Below are 16,067 nucleotides of genomic sequence, written 5' to 3'. Positions count from 1 at the left end.
AGACATGGCTTGGCAGTTCGGGCTGGACTGTTCCCATGAGGCACAGGGTCAGACTGATTTGCATATGGCCATGTCTGAACTGGGGTGGCGGAGTGAGCTAAAGAACGGTGAGGGATTAAACCCAGATCAGTTGACTGGGGTCGAGTGTTTGTATTGTCAACGCTCCGTCCATCATCACCTTTGGTTTTTCTCTGTAGAAGGAGTATATCATGTAGGCTACTTAAACTTATTTAAAGCAACTGTAAGGGGTGAAAGAGAAAGACCAGTTGGAGGTCTGACTTGTTGGGTTCGTCAATCTGAGGGTGTAAGGATAGACAAAGTTTTTATTGATAGCCCAGATATTTTGGCCCTAAGGGTTAGCTCAACAAAAGGCCTTGACATAACCATTTATAATGTGTATTTTAGGGGACAACCTGGCGGCAGGAGTTCGACTGTCATCACAACCCTAGAAAATCACATGATCCAGGATGTCAATACTAGTAGACAGATCATTGTTGGCGACTTTAATACCACCTTTAAACCACTGGGCACTGAACATGGAAGGCTTGGTGAGGACGTTGATGCAGTATGGGGATCCCCCCTCTGGACCACATTCCCCTAAGGAAATGGTCTGAGGCCGCCCTTCAATTAAAGGGGCTGTGCCTGGAATGGGGCTTGAGGGCGGTTAATGGCAGGACAAAGTCCGATAGACACGGTGCCGTGACCTTTGACAACGGTAGGTCAAAAAGCTGCATCGATTATATTTTGGTCAACGTGGACTTGTGGCCCCTACTCCTAGTCATGGCAGTACAGAGCAGACCAGAACGTGATCACAATCCCTTGGTCTGTAAAGTAGATGATAAAAGCTTTTCTTGTTCCCCCACATTGGAAGAAGTTGGCTGCCCTAACATTCTAACTACTTCTAATGATTTAAGAAGGGTTTGATGCCCGCGGATAGCTGCCAACGACAGAGATGTTACACAGATCAGCGCTATGGTTTTAAAGTCTCTGGACAAACTTGTGGCCTGTGAGTCCCAGGAAGTGCTTAATGCTACTATTCTGGGAGTTCACACTGACTTATTTATTGGGCTGAAAGGGTTCTTCATTAAAAATAAGCTACATAAAAGGATCAATCCGGCGAAACCAAGATCATGGTACAATAATATGTGCAGAACTGCCCATAAAGGTCTGGTTGATGCCATAAAATCAAGGTCTCAAGCTACAATTAAGCAGTGTAGAACAAACTATAAATCGGTGTTAAGACAAGCTAAGAGAGAATGGGATGAGGACCATTGGAGGGATCTGCTAAATGCGTGCCAGGGGAGGAACATGGTTAAATTCTGGGAACTACTTAGGTGGGGTAACAGCCCGCAGGCTAAAACCCCGGGTAATCATGTTGAGCCCCAGCGTTGGGTTTCCTTCTTTGAAGCACAGTTTAGGGCACCGCATTGCATCACTGAAGTTGCCCTGTCTCTCAAAGTTGACAGCCCATTAGAGTACACAAATGGAGAGGTGGAATCTGCCCTGAAATTAATTCCGAGTGGAAAGGCACCAGGCCCTGACTGTATACCAGCAGATTTATTCAAGCAAGATTTAGAGTTATGGATCCCATACATCAAGCTTTTAGCTAATGCTATTGCTCAAGGTGCCCCGATCCCTCCATCTTGGTCCGGAGCAGAGATTATACCAATATTTAAGAAGGGAGACTGCTCTGCTCCGGCCAATTACAGGCCCATTAGCTTAATTGACGCCATGCAAAAGATAGTTGCACGTTTGATTTTGGGTAGGATACAGGGATGGCTGTTGGACGAGGATATTTTGTCAACCTTACAGGCAGGATTTAGGTCCCACACATGCACCCTCGACCAAGCTTTTAGATTTGTTTTGATCTTCAGGAAGGAGGTCTTTCTAGGCGGGGGTATGATTTTTGCTGCTCTTGTGGACTTAAAATCCACCTTTGATCTTGTCCCAAGGGTAAGGCTGTGGGAGGTTTTAATAAAAATTGGGATGCCTTAAGAGTTGGTTCCCATATTAGTTAAACTGCACGAGCACACAAATGCACAGGTTCAATGGGGCAAACCAGGTGAAGTCACCGAAAAATTTGAGGTGAATAAAGGCGTCCGCCAGGGGTGTGTGCTGGCCCCAACCCTGTTTTCTATATTTATTAACGGGGTGGTCCAGTACTTTACCAACTACCCAACGTATGCAACCACATTGGCCGGCATGAAAGTGCCCCTCCTCATGTTTGCGGACGACACCTTGATACTATCAAAAACAGGACAGGGATTACAACTGGCCCTGTCACGATTCGAGGTGTTCTGCCGTGAGCATGAGTTGGTCGTCAATGTAGGGAAAACTACGTTCATGGTGCTCCATGGGTCCAAGCCAGTTAAAGCACGCGTCCTTATGGACGGTGAACCCTTGGAGCAGACCGACGTTTTTCTTATTTGGTTGTTACTTTCAATGATAAATTGAGTTGGAAGCCCCAAATAGATATTTTGGCGTTCAAACATGCACAATTAGCTGGCGCCTTGCTCAAGGAACATAGTCTGTCCCTCTCCAGACCTATTGCTCCTATTGTTAATATTTACACAGCTAAATTCGGTACAGCAATTCTTTATGGAGCCGAACTTTGGGGTTTTTCCAACACATCCCCCCTCTCCTCAGCCCAGAACAAATGTATGAGATCTATAGTGGGCCTGCCACAATTTTCTCCCAGAATCCCACTGCTATATGATCTTGGTTGCCATGCATTGGAAGACGTTGCCCGATACAGACCATTGGCATTCTGGAGACGCCTCTGGACAACTCCAGAGCTCCATATATAAGCCAGGGCCCTGTTGGAAGTTAGGGGGCTAAGTCGTTCCCATAGGATCCCATGGTTTTCAGGTGTCAAATCCCTGCTAATTGACATGGAGATGAGGAATCTCTGGGATCATCCCGAGACTGCAGATTTTCCATCTAAAAAGCTTTTTAACGCAGGATACTGGGAGTTGATCAAAGTGAAGAGACTCTCCACCCATGTTACCTCGTCAATTTCAAGAGATTACCTCGATATTAGGGACGAACCACATTTGGAGGCCTATTGGGATCTTGTAATGAAACAACTAGATCGTAAATGATACCACCAGTTTAGGGTTGGCACCTTGCCCTTGCGGTGGCTCACAAGTAAGTGGGAAACTGCCACTAGCAACAAGTGCCAGTATTGTAAAGATCAGATAGAAGATATAGACCACTTTCTATTCGTTTGCCCGGCTTACCATAAGCCAAGAAGTACCTGGTTGAAACCTGTGTGCAAGCTTATGGGCACTGGCTCAGCTATGGTGGCAAAGAGATTGTTGAAATCTGACACCACTCATTACGTAGTCATAGGAGTTGCAAAGTTTTTGAGCTGGGCATGGGTCTTGCGGGCAAAAAAGGGTGGGTAACATAATAACCATGTAAGGTCCCTGATCTCACATTTACACTGTACACTATAATGTGTTTTTTAAATAGATGTTATAGTGATGATAATAATGTACCTCCTAAGTCTTTTTGCTGGGTTAAATTTAATACTTTTTTTAACTGATCTTAATAATGTTAAAATCACTGTATATGTATGTATTTATTAATGTGGTGGTGCAGTCATTGCAAATTTATATCTTTTTATAACTCTGGATTATGATTAATGGATGATATTTGTAATAATGTTCCTTTTTTGAATCAATGTCTTTTTATGATGAAGAATCGCAATAAAGACTTATGAAATTAAATAAATGATATTGATTAACTGTACCAAAATGTATCAAGGAGTGATCAGAATGTCTAGAGGACTGTGATCTCTTCAAACAGATTAACAGAGCCCGTTTAACATCTTGTAGCAGATGCCATTTCTCTTCCTCTGTGGTAAAAGAAGGACAAATGATTGGTAGAATCACTTCTTGTGCCCGAGGCATAGCAGTAGGAACCTTTGGGATAAAAGATGAGTCAGAACGTAGAACAGCACCATTTTCTCGAATGGATAACAAAGTATGTGGATGAAGTTTTACTCACAGTACACTGAATACACAAGGATCTATAATGGAGATTCTGCGGAATTTCTGATGACTGGTTGCTATCAGAACAAGTTAATATGGATCATCACCATAAATGTCACCACCACTATCAATGAGTGATTGAATGGTTCTCTGTTGGGTCTCCATTTTGAATGGAATAGACTTTACCCAGCAGTAGAGATGTTTCAAATCTGTCACAATCCTGAATATCCCTTGCCCTGTCCCCGATCTCATGGGGACCAGAAAACAATGGAACACACTACCACTCCAATTTCTGATGTAGGCACTGGTACAAATAACTCAAACAGATGCTCCTGTCAGACCTCTATCCTTTTACTAGTGGCATACTAGAGGCTCAACACCCTGACTGTTCCACAGAAATGAGTCTTTCCATTCAAAGTTATCATTTTATGAATATTTATCAGTATCTCATGTTTTTTTTAATTCAAGATCTCAATCAGTGCAAACAAGTACAATTCTATTTTCAAGTATCAATGTGTGTAAATATAATCAAGTTCATAGAAAACATTTCATTGTTAACATATGCAAAAAATATTATTTACAGGTAAAATACACGGAAAGACATGTGAACACATTCTATTAATTAATACATGTGACCCTAAAGTAAACCATCAAACAGTCAATCTCATCAACCAAACCGCTCTCTCACAATCAACACACTCACACACAGACAAAAAATCCTGGGGACACTTCAATCCGTTTGTATGACATACACTAACGATGATGAAGTGGACTGACTAAGTCTCAAAGTTTTCCACTGTTGTGTTATCTTTAAGGAGTTTCCCATAATCTGGTCAACGTACGTTTTGGTCGATATATATTGCTACCACCTTCATCAGGACCACCCTTTGTAAAATACTTTCAAGTGAGTGGATGGGGGTCCTCTTATTGATCGGACCTCACAGCTCGGAGTCTATGGTCCTCACTCTTATGGATTTATTAACATGACTCGCAGTTCGCTGGCACATATTTTTGCAACTATTCTGAATGTCGTACGTGTACAGCCGAGTAACTCCTTATTAGTTTGAAGAGGAGTTAGGCTTGTAGTACCTCGGTATCCCACTCCAGATTATATGTAGGGGTGCCACTCCGTCTTGACAATGTATTGGTGTTTCTCCGTTCTTTCTCATTTGGATGCTCCACATTGTAATAGCTGTCAGTTTTGTTTCTGTAGTGAAAGGATTTAACGTGTCTCACTTCTGGCCTGCTCGGACATGGACATTCCCTCCTTGCTCTTGGACCTGAAAGCATCTCTAGGTACCTTTCCTCGGTATTTGGCACTGGTACAAATGCTTGTTTCTGAAGTAGTGAATTAACTGCTGAGATTAAGCTAACCTCTTGTCAGGACAATGTGGCCATGATGGTGGTTTGACTCCTCATTTAGGTGTAAGTGGTGAGAACTTGAACTTGCACCATGTTCTGACCCCTCAAAGGACCCATTTGTCTAAGGCAAATCTTTCCCATGCCTTTATAAAAGGATGAAGATGATCTCACGCCAGAAATTTGGGGTTGTGACAGTCATGGTTGTTTCTGTTTCTGAGAGTAGCACTAACCATAACTCTTCCTTTTGCCATTCCCAGACTGAAACTGAGACTTGCCAGAGGTTGAAAAGGACACTTCTTCCCATAGGTCAAGGTAGAGGAAGAGGCCATGTAGTATAGCTGGTGCTGTCGCCTAAAAGAGGAACAATATTTCATCTCCTTAAACAGCCTGTACAGTTTCTCTTCCAAGTCCGTGCCAAACTATAGAGTTCCCTTGAATAGTAAACAAAGAGCAGTGACTGTCTGTGCTGTTAAAGTTAACCAGTCTTTAGGAGGAGATGCCATTGTGGCACAACAGAAGCCAAACTAGCCACAGTTAAAGCTTGACCTGCATTTAAGGAGGGATCAGTAAGGCATTTGATCGTATGTTCCATCCTCTCAAGCAGTGCAGAACTTTCAGAACAATTTTCCACAGCTTTAAATAACTCTTTTAAAACTGTGATCAGTTATTGAGCAGTATCGCTCCATACATTCTGAACACCAAGTGGCATCCTCACTGAACATTTTTCAAGGCAGCATCAATCTTCTTATCTGTTGCATTTTTCAGTATCGCCTCCTTTGCCCTTGTTGTCCAATTTACTAGACTGTCAAACAATGAATTCACAGGAACTCCTAATTTATCCTGCATTTGTAATCTGGGAGTTAGATTAGCCATGAAGCAGAAAAGTGCTGCCTTATCCATGTCCTTCCATCCTCTAAATATAACACCTATAACACCTATAACATGCAGATCAATAGGACGAACTTGTTGAGGGTTGTGCTCGAATGTTTGCAACAAGATATCTGATGGAGTCTCAGGAGCATCTGGATCTGGGAAACCAATATTATTTCTCACCTAACATTAGATAAGATGCCAGAAAATTGCCCTCTCCTGAATACATGTTTTCCTTTTCCCATTTCCCGTTAATCCAATGAGGCCTCAGGGGACAATGAAGATGAACATCTCTCAGGAGAATTCTGTGTGCCATCTAGATTTAAAACCTGCTAATCTTTTTTATTGAGAGGTCATATTCAGTAGTGGCTGGTGTTGGGGAAAAGTGGTGAGGCAGCCCTGGGTGAGCCACTAACGAAACAAATAAATAACGTACCTGAGGCTCTTCTGCTCGCCACTCTTCTGCTCCTCCAGGCACAGGCTGAGGCACCCAGACTACCCTACGGTCAATCTAGACGCTGCTGTCATGGTGGTAATACCCCTGAGAGCAGAGTCGGGATTGGGTGGAGCGTGCTGGTTTTGCCCTCCATCGGGGCTGGAAGCCTCTGCCTGCTGTTGTTCTCCACCCAGCAACGAGTTAGGCTGGAGAGATGTCAGTGCCCATTTCGGTCTGGTCATCCTAAGACGGCCGGCCAAATCAACATGCGCACTTAAAGCAGAGCCCAACACTCCACCACTATTCCTAGTAAGGCCTCACCCCCAAGACTTGCCTACTGACGAAAAAAAAAATATAAAACTGTTTTATTATCATTTTATTTTTCACTTACCTCTGTGGGCAGGGGGGCTCCACTCCTACGCCATAGTGGAGGAGCGGCCACTGAACAAATTGTCTCCAGCACTTCTAAGTCACACATTCTCTGATTATTTATTAGCAGGAAACATTATTGAACCAACAGACCTCTTATATTTCTCTGCAATTCCTTAAATACTCTGAATCAAATTCCATGGTTCTCTGGTCGCAGTAAATGCTTGAGCTTGCATGGTGGCCTCTGCTTAAAATCCATCTTACATGTGCATACAGTATTCACTGTCCCCAAACATTGATGGAAATTGGCAAATGAAAATCAATATCCCCACAAAAGACAAATCAGAGCGCTGCAAAAGGCTTGACAGAAAACCGTTTCACAAACCTACTGACTAGCATCCATAGGTAGGTCTGATGATTTTGGCTCAACTCGGTGCACCAATCAATTTAAAAATCTAAAGTGATCCCATGCTTTGGCGATTCCTTCATGCACAGCATGAGGAGACCAAAAGAAGACTAATCAGTGTAAGTCCAAGCCCAGCGAGGAATCCTCCACACAGCTTCTCAAGTTCTCCTCTTGGTATGAGCATGGACGTCAATTCACCAAAATGTCAAGGGAGTTTGTTTGACCTGGCATCTTTGGCGTGGTTTCCCCCTATCTTTTTGCCTCTGCCTCCTGTATTTTTGATGCTGTGCTGGATTTCGTTTTTGCTGGTTTAGATGCTTTGGGCACTTTGCCACTGCTGTTCAGTGTCAAAGTGCCAGTGCTCCCTGTGTAAATTGATATTGTGATTGGTTATCCATGATTGGCATATTTGTGTCACCAAGAAGTCCCTAGTAAAGTGCACTGAGTGTGCCAGGACTGGTGATAACAAATGCTACTAGTGGGCCTGCAGCACTGGTTGTGCCACCCACATGAGTAGCCCTAAATTGGTGTCTCAGGCCTGCCACCGCAGTGCCTGTGTGCAGTCTGTGAACTGCCATGTCCTCAGGGTCAGAGTCCCCACTGGCCAGGCCTACCCCTTCCCTTTCTGTACACATTGGTCACCCCTATGGAAGGCCCAAGGTACCCCCTTGGGCAGGGTGCAGTGTAGGTGAAAGGTAGAGCATGTACTAGTGCAGGTGACATGCTCTGGTAGTGAATTACAGCCATTTTTGTTTTTCACTATTGTAAGGCTATCTTGCCCCATAGGCTATGGGGAATGCTGGCTACAGTGGCTACCAGCTTATCTTCCCATAGGAGCAAGATAGGACATAAAAGTCTGGTATCCCTGAACTCAGAATTTAATAACACATCTTTTAGGAGATGTTGTTTTAAAATCCTGTGTTTGAGAACAGCACTTTTAGAAAGTTGCTGTTCTCTTGTCTGACCTTTCTGTGTGCCTTGGCCTGTTTGTGAATTGACTGTCTGGTTTGAGAGTGACAGAGGCTGGGAGCCCCCAGGAGGCTGGCTGAGTCAGCCCTAGGCTGAATGACGGCATCTGCATCTTGAGTGGTGGGAAGGGATAGCACCTGGGCCTGAATAGGGCTGTGCCTGCCTCCCACAATGCTGGCTCCACCTCTTGCTGGGCGGCTGACGACCCTGCCCCTCTCCCTGAAAGGAAAGGAGAGGCCAGGAAAACAAAGTGCTCAAGGAACACCCAGAACTGGTTCAGACCGGGCTCAGAGCCCTCCTGCACAAAGGGATCAAAGACTTTTAGGGGTATAAGTACAGGACCCCTGACTACAAAAAATTAGAACATCCTGGATTCAAGAAGGAACCTCTGCCAAGGAGAAAGCTGAAACTGAAGAAGGAAGGCTGTCCTGCTGTTGCTCTGCTGGACCGACCTTCTGTTGCTTTGCTGCCAAGAGGGGAAGTTCTTTGCTTTGTGCGGTGTCCCCTTGCTTGAAGGAATCTCCAAGGGCCTGAGAAGAGCTAGCTCCCTGTTAAGAAGTCCCAGGAACAAAAGGTCTTCAACCCCAGCTTCCCTGAACTCTGCTGAGAGAGTTCTGTCCTTCCTAGAGTGCTTGGGCCAGTTGTGGTGCCTCTGGAAGTTGCACCTTTGTTGGGCATCTGGAAACCAAGATTTTGAAGACTTTCTGCAAGTTTATCGCATCGCTCGCTTGAGAAGCGCATCCCCGTCAGTGCGGGGAAAGTCCCACCGCTACGAAGGCCGAGATCGTCTCAACCCAAGAGAGGGCTAAAGCATTATGAGAAACAAAAATCTGGGCACAATTGTCTGAAGCTGCTTCTTCCGGAGATAGCAAAACATTCTGGCACTTTCTAGCTTATGAAGAATGGATAAAGTCCTCGAAACCTGAGATTCATATCTAGCCCCTGGAGTGGGTTGAACACTTAAGAGGACTGTATTCGGCCCCTGTAGAGTGAACATGGTTGAGGATTCTGTTACCAATTATAATGAAACTGATGTGGCTTCACAAACCTAGCTCCCAACTCCTCCAGGTGGAACTATTTCATTCGGAAATAGGTTTCCCCATGCCAAGAGATACGTACCCTCTGACATGTTAAATTACAGATACTTATCTGGCTGTGTGACCACATATAGCCGGGTAGTTGTATGATAGAACCACACAGGTAAAAACATTGCATGCCTTTTCAATGTATTTTTTACCCCCACATTATTTTGGCACGCACATGCTTTTACTTCGCATGCCATTACCACGCATTATTAGTCTAACTAAGGAAAGTGTTGGTAAAGTAAGTTATGTATATTTCTTTTTAGCTTTTTTGAGAGCAGACCCCCAAACCTGCATACTTACCTTAAATGTGTGGTAAAGTCATGTGTGTTATAGGCCTATACGTGGTAATAACTTGTGTGGTGATAAATGTGTGGCAAAGGCACAGTGAAGTAAAAAATGTGCTGTAAAGACTGTTTCCCGAGCTGGAAATGTTAATAGTTTAGACAGAATCCCTGCTGATTTATACCACTCTGCGCCCTCAATAACCTATATTAACGCCATCTCCAATGCAGTTGCTGCAGGAGCTCCTGTTCCACTTGCCTGGAAAAGTGTGGAGAGTGTTCCAATTCATAAGAAGGGTTGCTGCAGTATACCTGGTAACTACTGTCCAATAAGACTAATCAACAACTCACAGACGATTTTCTGTAAACACGTCCTGGATAGATTATCCACCTGGATGTTAGAAAATGATATTCTTAGTCATTTCCAGGCTGGCTTTAGACGAGGACTAGCATGGTGGACCAGGTATTCCACTTTCTCATGCTTAAGTGGAAGACAGTGGATATCAATCAGGCAGCCTTTACGTGGCCCCTAGGGGGAATCTATGGAAGATTGTGAAGGAGTTGGGTGTCCCATCTGTGTTACTGGAGGTAATAATATGCATACATAAAGATAACTTTGCTCAAGTGCATTGGGGCCCAAAGTAACCAAGACAATCCTTGTAAGCTTAGGTATACGGCAGGGATGTATCGTATTCACTACCCTTTTTTATTATTTACAAATGGTTGTGTTGAATACTCAGAAATTGTGCAAATAGTTCTCCAACTATAGCAGGTTTGAAAACCTCTCCATTATTATTTGCGGATGACACATTTCTAGTATCAAAAACATCTCGAGGGCTGCAGACCCTCCTTGAGAAACGTGCCTCCTATCAGGAGTGCAACGCCCATTGGGCTCAAAGGGCTACAGCCCCCCCTAACGTGTGTGGCAGCCCGGTATGAGACAGCTTCCCGGGCACACACACAGCCGCACCCGAGTACTTCACAGGTCTTTAAAAGACCATTTGCTTGTTAATGAGGCCTTGTTGTTTTTTCACCCCTTCTTAGAGACCCAGCATCTCCACTCTGTCTATTCTGGAAGAATTACCCCCAAAATATTTTAGCCCCCCCCCAAAATGTGGCTCTAGTTGCACCTCTGCCTCCTATTGTACCATTAACAGCTTAGATACGAATGCACTTAAAAGACGTTTATGGGTATAAATAAGCACAAGCACTCTAATGGTGAGTTGACACTAGGCGAAACATCATTGGAGAGAGAATCTAAATTTGATTACATAGGTGTTAGGCTTTCAGACTCCAAGTCCTGGCTCCGACAAGTTATAAGGCACACTCTCTGCTGTAACACAGGTCAGCTGCTATCATGAGGTTTGCCAGCCGGCCTGTTGTTCATACATTCTCCTCCACCCTGGAGATTTATAGAGCTCAAGCAGGTAGCAACCCCTTGTATGGGTCCGAACTTTGTGGGCATTGCATTGTGGACACCTTGGGGGAGATTGAAATGATCTTTATAAGATCTTTGTTGAGACTCCTCAGAAGCTCTCCCTTAACAAAATTAAGACTTCACTTAGCTTTAAATCCACTGGGTGAACAAACTAAATTGAGACCTATCATTCAATTGTTCTGAAAACAGTCCACCGTAGAACTGGATCCCTAGAAGAGAGGCTCGTGGGACATCTTAGAAAGCCTCGCTGCACAAACGATTCCATAGTTGGGATATATTAAGAGCTCTCTCTCCATTAGGTTTGAGAGCTTATTGGTACAACACGTCTTCCATTACTCCCAATTTGCTAAATTTTGTGAAATAAAGATTCTGGTTTCGTGACTAAGAGAAGACCCATACGATTACACCAATGGGAAGTCTGACAAGAGTCTTTTAATTAACAAAATGTGAACTGAAATTTAAAGAATTCCTCCATTACATTTCACCTATCCCAACTAAAAGTCTGTGGGCCCGATTCGCAGAACTAACTGAAGACAAAATCCTAAACTTACTACCATTTTGGTATTCACGGAAGGCACTTACTCATTTTGGTATTCACAAAAGGCACTTACTCATTTCGGTATTCACAGAAGTTAGGACTCCTAACTTTAGGACTCCTAAATGCCTTCTGTGAATGCCGAAAGTCTTAAAGTTAGGATTTTTCTCAGTTTAGGAGTAGTAAAGTTAGGACTCCTAACTTTAGGACTCCTAAACTGAGAAAAATCCTAACTTTAAGACTTACACAAGCACACCCATAAAGCATATGCACAGCCCAAACATACACGTGCATGCACCAGTAGCGGTCAGTGGTGGGAGTGCTGCCTAGCGGTGACATGGGGTGGGGTCAGGGTGGTGGGTAGTAAACTACAGAATGTGGCCAAATGCAGGCAAGTAAACATATGAATAAATAAAACGAATTTCGTTGCACGCACTGCTTCGAATTTGGCGATGCAGTGCGCGCAACAAAATGTGTTATATTTATTTATATATTTACTTACCTGCATTGGGCCCTATTCCGTAGTTTACTACCCCCCACCATGCCCCTCCACCGCCCCATGTCACCGCCCGGCAGCACTCCCACCACCGACCGCTACTGGCATGCACTCATACACATTCACACAAATATAGCCAGCTTTTGCGCTGATGGCGCCTGATGCAACAATATCTTTGGGCACCCTCCCCCCATGATCTCCTCCTTGGATTCCCTCACTACCACCGGGCAATAGTGGTCCTCATATCTCAATAGCCCCACTCTCACATACATTGCATTTGTTTGAAAGCGCAGGTAAAGGCTGGCATTACTAATCCACTCAGCTGTCCAAATAAAATACAGATCTGTTCTTTGCACATTAACCCGCTGCACTATTTTATGGCGTGTCAAAACTGCCACTGGACAAAACTCCATCCCTTTCTCTAGCAGGAACATTAATCACAAGAGTTATGGCACTTTTATTGCTGACTGAAATCTGGCTGCACAAGGAACTCTGCAGCAGATGCTTTTAAATCTTAAATTATTGCTAAGCACAGCGCCCCCTTCCCCCCCATGGTTAGTGCCCTCCCCCATCCACCTGCAGGTCAGCCCTTAGTGCAGCCGCACCGGTGCATCACCCTAAAGCCGGTCCTGTATGAAAATGTACCCCTCACCGGAAGAGAGATGTGAAAGCTTTTCTGATTAGTACCTCCCCATCAGGCAAATGGTAAAGAAGTACAGTACTCTTCCATCATAGAAGAGGCCCAGCAATCAACTATGGTGCAGCATTTAATAGTGGCACCAGGATCCTAGAGGGCCACTGACCCCGAATTATGACATTATTTTACTTCCCATTCAGCTTCCAGGAGTTTCCACTGTCCTTGCTAATACAAGGGCCCAGTGGTATTCTCACAATGTTACTGCATCAGAAGAGGAAGACATGCTATCTCCCTCTGTGCTCTGCATGGTAGAGTGACCAACCGTTCGTAAATTTCACAGGCCGTCCGTTGTTTAGGACTCTTGTCCGTTGTCCGTGAGGAATTCTTTCACGGACGCCCTTTGTCCGTAATTTCGGACGTTAGAGCGAGCTGTCGGGGGCAAGCAGCCTGAGAGTTCTGTAATTCTGACTCCAGGGGCCAGCTTGCGCTCCTGATGTGATCCTAAAGGCCTGCAGGAGCCCATCCCTGACCTAGCACAGACTACTATTGGCCCATTACCATTCTGTATGTCGACCTAATTATCATATACAGAATGATAATGGTCCTCTGCCCAAAGACAGCATTTGCTGGGCCTCCTCCTGCCAAAGCCTAGGGCATGGTACCCTGCTTTTGTTTAGAGGCTCCTGTCACTGTGAAACAGCACCACATTGTGGACAGCATTAAAAATGGTGGCAAAGTTATAGTTAGCAAAGCCAAAGACGTGTGCATGCTCGTCTCATGTGAATTCACACTGCCTTTCATGCATACCTTACTACCCACTACTCCTGGTCATTTTTTTTGCCAATATAAACATTTTAGAGTGGAACCAGCCCTTCTCATTTTTGCATGACTGGTAAGTGAGTGTCTATAAGTGTGCAAATATTTTTATTTTTTTCTGTTGCCGATTCACTGAGTGTATGTCCTGCAGGAGTCACATCTTTATTTGATACCCTCGTGAGAGCCTCATTCCTTCAATCGGCCCCCGGGCCCTCACCACCTTTCAGCGTTCATTGTCGCTTCATGTTTCCCAAGGTGCTATCTTTGAATCTAGTGCCAATGCATTAGGAAGGTTTTTAATTAAATGATCCTGCATTAAACCCTTGCCAAAAGAAGTAAAGGTGTCCATGTAATCAGCACATTGACCAGATCTTTAAATGCCTCCTCTAATGGAAAGCAGATTGCTTCTGTAACTCTGGGACGATTGATTATCCATATGCAGAGCTCCTGCAGCCGGCGATGGCATCCTAGAACCTCCTTGAGGTAAGATGACTTACTAGCTCTATGAAAAAAAGTCAGAGACACTTGCTGCAGGGAAATATTGATGGCAATGCTTGCCGAAATTCTGATTTTCCTCCAAAACTTCTCAATTTATAGTACCTCTCTGATCAAGTCTTGACAGCCTTCTGCGCCTCTTTTTACTGCCAGAATGAGGCACACGCAAGGCCAGTACAGATCTTTTGAAAAGTGACCAACAGACCTTCACTGCCTTTCTGTGAGATTACTAAGTCGTGTTCTGGATCATGCTGCACATATTAAAGGTTGTGCAGCAATAAACGATGAACGCAATGCTGAAAAAATCAAACATTCACCCCCAGTCAAGAAGTCTGGGTTAAATCCATTGTTCTTTTGCTCACTTTGCCTCCCCAGTTTGGACCCAGCAATATGCAAATCAGTCTTGACCCTGCTCCTCGTGGGAACAGTCCAGCCCAAACTACCAAGCCAGGTCCTGCTTGGACCGGCAACAAGCATCCTTGGACCGGTTACAGGGTAGGTTTACTTGAATCCAGTGGCAAAGTTGCACAACCTCCTCTGATATGTCTGTAAAACTTAACTTCTGTCCTGAATTTTTGTCCTGAATTTTGACCCTTTGTCCTGAATTTTTAACTCTCCGCCCTGAATTTGCACCCATGCCAGTTGGTCACCCTACTGCGTGGGAAGACGTGGACGGCACCTGGCTCGGCCCTCGGTCCCCAAAGTCCCCTTAACTAGTAGAGACTGACTCATTCTTGGGCGTAAACGCTGGTTCCTGCGGATTGATTTCCCCCCTCCCCCCCTGAAGATTTAGTCCTGTCCAGTGGATAAAGCTTAGGGGGATCTATCAAGTACCCCCATCAGGTGTTTACCTTCAAAGTTTACATTCGTTCCGCCCCCCCCCCCCCCCCCCACTAATCCTGAACCGAGAACTGTACCTGCTGGGTAGTTCCTGAACGTGCCCTGTTTCTCTCGTTCCCCTGCTTCGGCCTCTTCGTCGTCATCATACCGGTCCATTTCTTTCTTCGCCTTGAGGTCTGCGGGGGTCTTGGAGGGGAGCTGGTCGAAGGAAGGCAAGGATTTGTTAGGGACGTTTCAGGGAGCCTGAGGCGAGGGAAGTGTATCACGAAAGGGTACGAGGCGAGTGCTCGAAAGCTGGGCAGTCTTGGCTCCATCGGAAGCACCCCTTCCTCTCTGCGAAGGATGCCTGAGCAGGCAGCGCGTGCGGGCCGGGGCGCGCCCTGCCCAAACCGGAGCTGACCACGACATTTCCCTTCGCCCTACTGACCCGAACGTCCGTCCCCAGCAACCTCTGACCCATCTCCACTGTTTCCAGGAAAGATAAGACCTGTTTTTTTTAACACTTTTGGAGCCCCCTTCCTCTCAACTTATCCAGATAGATACATCGCCGCGTTTAAAAAACAATGAAGAATTATGAAAATTCCCGAAGGTAAAAAATGATTTGTTAGACCACGAAAAACACCACACAGCGAAAAACGATGATAAGCCGTTTACTGCTGTCCAGTTGAAACATATTTCCCTTCAATTTCTCTTAGTGATAATGCATGTTCCCAAATTTACAGGCTTTTCGGAGGAACCAGCCTAACACAACACCTGCCATGCCCCTGCAAGAAGAGATCTTGATGTTTGAATGACTCTGGCCGACTCTACATTGACATCAGCATGACATGCAACTAACTCTCCCCTGAGGCATGACGCAGCTGGCTCTGTCCCATCCATTACTGAAACCTCTCAGTCTTTTCTAGCCCTGACACCTTTTCAGAAGAGTGGGCTTGACCTGAGACTAACACTGTTTTCAGACTTACCAGTCTTTAAGAGGCACTGGCCTGCAGGTGACGGACTCACCCAGCAAGAAGGCGTCTCAGACAGTGGTCGAA

General features: G+C 45.0%; 1 protein-coding gene across 1 annotated transcript in view; it reads right to left on the bottom strand.

Moving 5' to 3' along the window:
* Nucleotides 1-15,359, bottom strand: part of LOC144772787 (CD209 antigen-like protein C) — a 195,779-nt gene extending 180,420 nt beyond the window's left edge. Inside the window, exon 1 of the mRNA XM_078657351.1 lies at nt 15,108-15,359. Coding sequence (XP_078513477.1) covers nt 15,108-15,186 — 79 coding nt within the window. The 5' untranslated portion in view covers nt 15,187-15,359. The remainder of the gene's footprint in view (nt 1-15,107) is intronic.
* Between the last annotated feature and the right edge of the window lie 708 nt (nt 15,360-16,067).

The sequence above is a fragment of the Lissotriton helveticus genome, chromosome 1_1 (assembly GCF_964261635.1).
Source record: "Lissotriton helveticus chromosome 1_1, aLisHel1.1, whole genome shotgun sequence".
Taxonomy (NCBI): domain Eukaryota; kingdom Metazoa; phylum Chordata; class Amphibia; order Caudata; family Salamandridae; genus Lissotriton; species Lissotriton helveticus.
This window is presented reverse-complemented; position numbering and strand designations above follow the sequence as displayed.